Source organism: Penaeus japonicus, unplaced genomic scaffold, assembly GCF_977035675.1.
Source record: "Penaeus japonicus unplaced genomic scaffold, GWHDUDI00000001_assembly GWHDUDI00000017, whole genome shotgun sequence".
Lineage (NCBI taxonomy): Eukaryota > Metazoa > Arthropoda > Malacostraca > Decapoda > Penaeidae > Penaeus > Penaeus japonicus.
The window spans coordinates 10,054,269-10,059,268 of record NW_028234419.1 but is presented as its reverse complement, the minus strand read 5'-3'; the positions used below and the strand labels follow the sequence as shown (position 1 = coordinate 10,059,268).

The 5,000-nt window shown below is 46.6% G+C and overlaps 1 protein-coding gene across 16 annotated transcripts in view; it reads right to left on the bottom strand.

The window, feature by feature from the left end:
• The window catches only part of LOC122251066 (zinc finger protein rotund), a 788,340-nt gene that overhangs the window by 157,754 nt on the left and 625,586 nt on the right, over positions 1-5,000 (bottom strand). Inside the window, exon 1 of one of the 16 annotated variants that reach the window (XM_043012783.2) lies at positions 895-1,930. The exons of 11 other annotated variants lie outside the window; for them this stretch is intronic. In XM_043012783.2, coding sequence (XP_042868717.1) covers positions 895-1,047 — 153 coding nt within the window. In that variant the 5' untranslated portion in view covers positions 1,048-1,930. Of the gene's footprint in view, positions 1-205; positions 401-894; positions 1,931-5,000 lie in introns of those variants that run through there. 4 more of the 16 variants (XM_043012785.2, XM_043012784.2, XM_086545949.1 and 1 more) reach the window with 4 other exon arrangements.

Genomic DNA, 5,000 nt, shown 5'->3' with positions numbered 1-5,000 from the left:
GCACCTGCGGCATCAGCGCATTTATGACTACTATGAAGCGAAGGATACAAACAGCGCTCTCTAGTTGGTGCCGACATTCCGGCCATCCCACACTGGCCGTCATGCAACAAATCCTGCTCTGGTCAACACGGCCCAGCCCTCGCTCGCAACGCATCGCCCTCGCGCCTGTCACTAGACTTGATCCCCTTCCCACATCACCACCTACCGTCTCGAGGCACTCCTCACGGGCGCTGGAAGTAGTCTTGGGTTAAATGTCACAAAATGGCGAGATGTAGGCCCCACTTGCTCTCAGAGGGCATGAGTGCGAGCGTATGTTTGTGTGTATGCGGCTCCGTAGCCCCCACGTGGTCGAGTCGAGCAGCCAGAGTCCAGGCAGTCTCAACACTCTGATCCCACTACACCAGCGCTACTGCCGCCCTCTCCCTCTCTCAGCTTCCCGCGCGCCCTACCGTCCTCCCCAAACCAGCAGGCGCCTCCTACACCGCCTCCCTCATCCTTGCTCCCTCCACAGACCTAAACTTTTACCCTTAGCTGGCCTCTAAATCCTCTCTCACCCTACTCCCGCCGAGGCATTCGCGCCCCTCACACCAACACCTTCAGAAGAATTTATTGTTATACAAAGTATGCATTGGCGACGGGATTCACGAGTCCGATAATACGAAACTCACGTTGCACGACCCTCGAGAAAAGACAGTCGTGCTGAAAAGCCCACCTAAAGTTGCATACATGGTAGGTGACGGTGATGCTTATGTGTGTGATGAAGACAGGTTGCCCCCGTGACATGTGACAGGTTTTGGATGCTGAAGTAAAACAGGAGAGTGTAGGACAAGACCACAACCCCGCCGTGCTGAGATAAAACCCCAAAGACAACGTCGTGGAGAATAATTCTTTTACCTCAGCTGGTCGCGGGGAGGTGTGGGCGTAGTGGCTGTAGTTGGAGGGTGTGGAAGGGCGTCTTACCTCATCCAGGTTGGAGAAGAAGAGATTGCGAGGCATCGGGAACGACGGGGGCGTGCCGGTCGAGTAGTGCATCTTCATAGCACTCATCACCTCGTCAGGCGTATCGCCACTCACCTGGGCGACCCCTGACTCCACCTGGTTGCCGGTTATCCTTAAGGTGGCACTCGATTCCTTGAGAAGAATTATTATGCTCTCACACTCGTTTTATTCCTTGAGTTTACACTGGGATAGTACTATCGCGTGGTTGGGTTCGCGCGCATCGGGTCTCAGGTACACTCTGCGCAACCACCTGTTAATATTCGCCACGACCACCTGGCGGTGCCTTCAAATATCGGACAAACACAGAAAGGCTCCAGGGAAGCGCCTCCAGGTTCTGCATCGGCCAAGACACTCGGTTATAGATTGGTCACTTCGACTTGTATGATGTTTCCCTCATTTACCCTTGGCAACAATAGGCAAGGGGAAGAGAGCAGAACAAACCGTCCTAATTTTTCCTTTCTTTTCTATTAGTGATATCTATATTATCAAGACTATTATCTTTTTTTCCAGAACTAAATGTTGCTAGCAAAAAATTTAAAATGCATAAAAAAGTCAGCAAAAGTTCACATTCATAACAAGTGGGCGGAATTCAAGTTTTAACACACTGGAAGATTTCGTTTTCAATTCACACGTATGGTGACGGATATAGTGGACGGTAAGCGGGTATGATACCACACGTGACGCACGACACAGCACTAGGCGGAGCACAAGAGCTGAACGGTAGAAGGCACGGACGAGGAACTGTGTGGTGCGAGCGGCGGGTGGGTGTGCCCGCGGGATGCGTGGCGCCGGACGGGAGGCAGGCGGGCCGCGGGTGGGTAGTGTCACGCGCGACGGCCGGCGTGTGAGTGAGTGTGTGAGCGCGGAGGCCAGAGAGTGAGTGTGGCCCGAGCTCACCACGCACGCTGTGTCGCCACTACCGCCGCTGCCGCCGCCGCTGCCGCGTGTGCGTGCGTGTGTGTAAGCCGCCGAGGCCGGCCAGTCGTCAGAGAGTTGTCGCCGCGGCGTCGCAGTCCAAGGCTCTCCAGCGGTGGCGAAATTCCTTTGTCCTGCCATCTACGCCACAGTGTCTTCACCACCGCCACGTAATCCACTGTAGATAACCCGCCACACTTCTCTACCAATCATTACAACCCGAACACCATAATACAAACTAAGCCCCGCGCCAACGCACTGTCGCTAACCCACGCTCGTTCTCGGAGCAATCGCAAGACTACCGAGTTCCCATTCAGGCCTCTAACTTTCGTCCTCACTCAGTCAATCGATTTCTCCGTCATGCATCCTCACTGGCGTTCATGCTCGACCTCAGGACCACATCCACAAGCGCACTGTTGCCTCTGACAGCCGGGGAAGCGGTCTTGCATGATTGCAGTCAATCCTGCCGCTGAGAATCACCTTTGATACACCACACGGAAACTCAGCGACAAGGAGACTCGCAGTCTAACACACTTTTCAGGCCATGCGGGATTGCATAATAGTTGCCTGGCCTGGGATTTTGCATGCTGTCTCTGTATGCTCGCTCGCTCTTTCTCACTCTCTCTTAATTTTCTTCTTTGTCTCTCCCTCTCTCTCTCTTCTTCTTCTTCTTCTTCCCTTTCTTTCTCTTCTTCCCTCTCTCTCTCTATCCCTCCCTCTCTCTCCCTCGCTTTCCCTTTCTCCCTCCCTTTCCATTTCTCTCTCCCGATCTCTCTCCCCCTCTCCCTCCCACTTTCTCTCCCTGCCCCCCCCTCTCCCTCCCCCTCATATTCGCTCTCCCCCTCTTTTTCCCCAACATCCCTTTCCCTAGTCCCACCGTTCCTGCGTAACTAACACAACCGTAACTGTTAATAATATATAAGTAAAAAAAAAATCCCGCATCTGTTACTATTCAGTACCTTCCAGCAAAGAAATACACAAATCACACACACACACACACACACACACACACACACACACACACACACACACACACACACACTGACAGATCTTACACCATAAACAAACCTCCATAACATTTGGTTGATCTTACGTCCTTGAGGAAACCACACGACTCAGGCAATGCCATAAAATCAACAAGGTCAATCTTCAACGTGACCGTACTTGCCCCACTGTTGGCTCGCCCTCCCAACGCAGCCTCGACACATCTGTAGACTTGACTTTTTCTTGTTTTCCTTTACTCAGTCTCGTCTCGTACTGTTGTTAGGCGATCGAATCGTTCATCTCATAACCTTCGGCTCGATTTTTTTTCTCTAATCAAATAAACATTACAACATATCTGTTCGTATTTTCCCCAATTCGACTTGTTCTTGATTTATCGCTTTTTTCTTAACACATAATCATCATGAAGACTAATAGAACAGGATCAACGCATCCCTTATCTCGTAATCCATTGCTAAGAATATATCACGTGCAAACAAGTTGGTTTACTGATCTTTGACAAGGTCTACCACACCTGAGTAACTGTTTTCGAACACCCTGTAACTCACCCTTGGCACTTGGAAAGGGAATAAGATTCGGAAGTCTTGGGTGATGATTGTGGTGGTCGTGGTGGTGGTGTTGGTGGAGGTGGAGGTGGTAATGGTAGTGGAGGTGGAAGCGGAAGAGATGGTCGAAGTGGAGGTGGAAGTGGAGGTAGAAGTGATGGTGGTGGTGGGGGTAGTGGTAGTAGAGGTGGGGGTGGCTATGATGATAAACTACTAGTAGTAGTAATAAATGTAATGATAATGCTGATATTAACGATAACAGTAATAAATAATGATAATGATAATTAATATCTTCCTCCTCATCATAATCATCTTCTTCTTCTTCCTCCTCCTCCTCCTCATCATCATCATCATCATCATCATCCAAATGATAATGATAAAAGTAATAATAACAAAGGTAATAACAACAACACCTACAGCAATAACAACAGCAATATTACTAATAATGAGATTAATAATAGCTATAACAACAACAACAATAATAACATTGATAAAAACGATAGGAACAAAAATAACAACAATATCAATTATAAAACAATTATCAACAGTTACAATATGTATGATAATGATAATAATAATAAAAAAACAATAACAGTATGATTAATAAACATTATACTAATAATGATGATGATAATAATAATAATGATAATAATAATAATAATAATAATAATAATAATAATAATGATAATAATAACAATAATGATAATGGTAATAATGATAATAACAATAATAATAATAATAATAATAATAATACTGACAGTAATTATGATATAATAATCTGCATCGAATACGATTTGAAATATCATTAATAATCTTTTTCATTAATGTTATGATAATGGTGACAAGGAAATAGTACAGATAACGAACCACAATGCCAACAAGAACATCAACACCATCTACAACAACAACAACAAAAACGACAACAGCAAAACAGCTGACACAGACAACAACGAAGAACATAAAGCCACAACCATAGCAACTACCGTAATCACACCTAAAAGCTGGACTGCAACCACAACCACATTTTGCCACAGACATCTCTCAGTTATCAAATTTGTCCTATAAGTAGAAGGACATAGTAAAGGGTTAAAAGAAGGAGGGAGATAAAGAAGGAGGCGGAGGAGTTGGGAGTTGTGATAGGGGGTTAGTAATTGGGGTTGGGGGTGGGGGGGGATCTTGGTAGGACATGTGGTAGAAGAAGGGAAGGAGGAAGAGGTTATGGAGATAGAGTAGGGGATAGGGGAGTGGGAGGGTTGTGGTAGGGGGAAAGAGAAGGGGTGGGGGAGGTGTAATTGGGGATGGGGGAGGGGGAGCGGATAGGGATTTGGCATTCTTTGTGGTTGGAATCTTTTTTTTTACCAAGGCTAATCTTTACTCAAAGAGTTCGTACCTATACTAAGGGAAGGGTGGGGTGGGGTGGTAGGTATAGGGCTGTATACATAGATATTTTTTCAGACTTTATTTCCTGTTGTAATGTATTTTTTTTCTTTTTTTCTTTTTTTCTTTTTTTTTTGTTGGGGGAGGGGGGGTAATATCAGC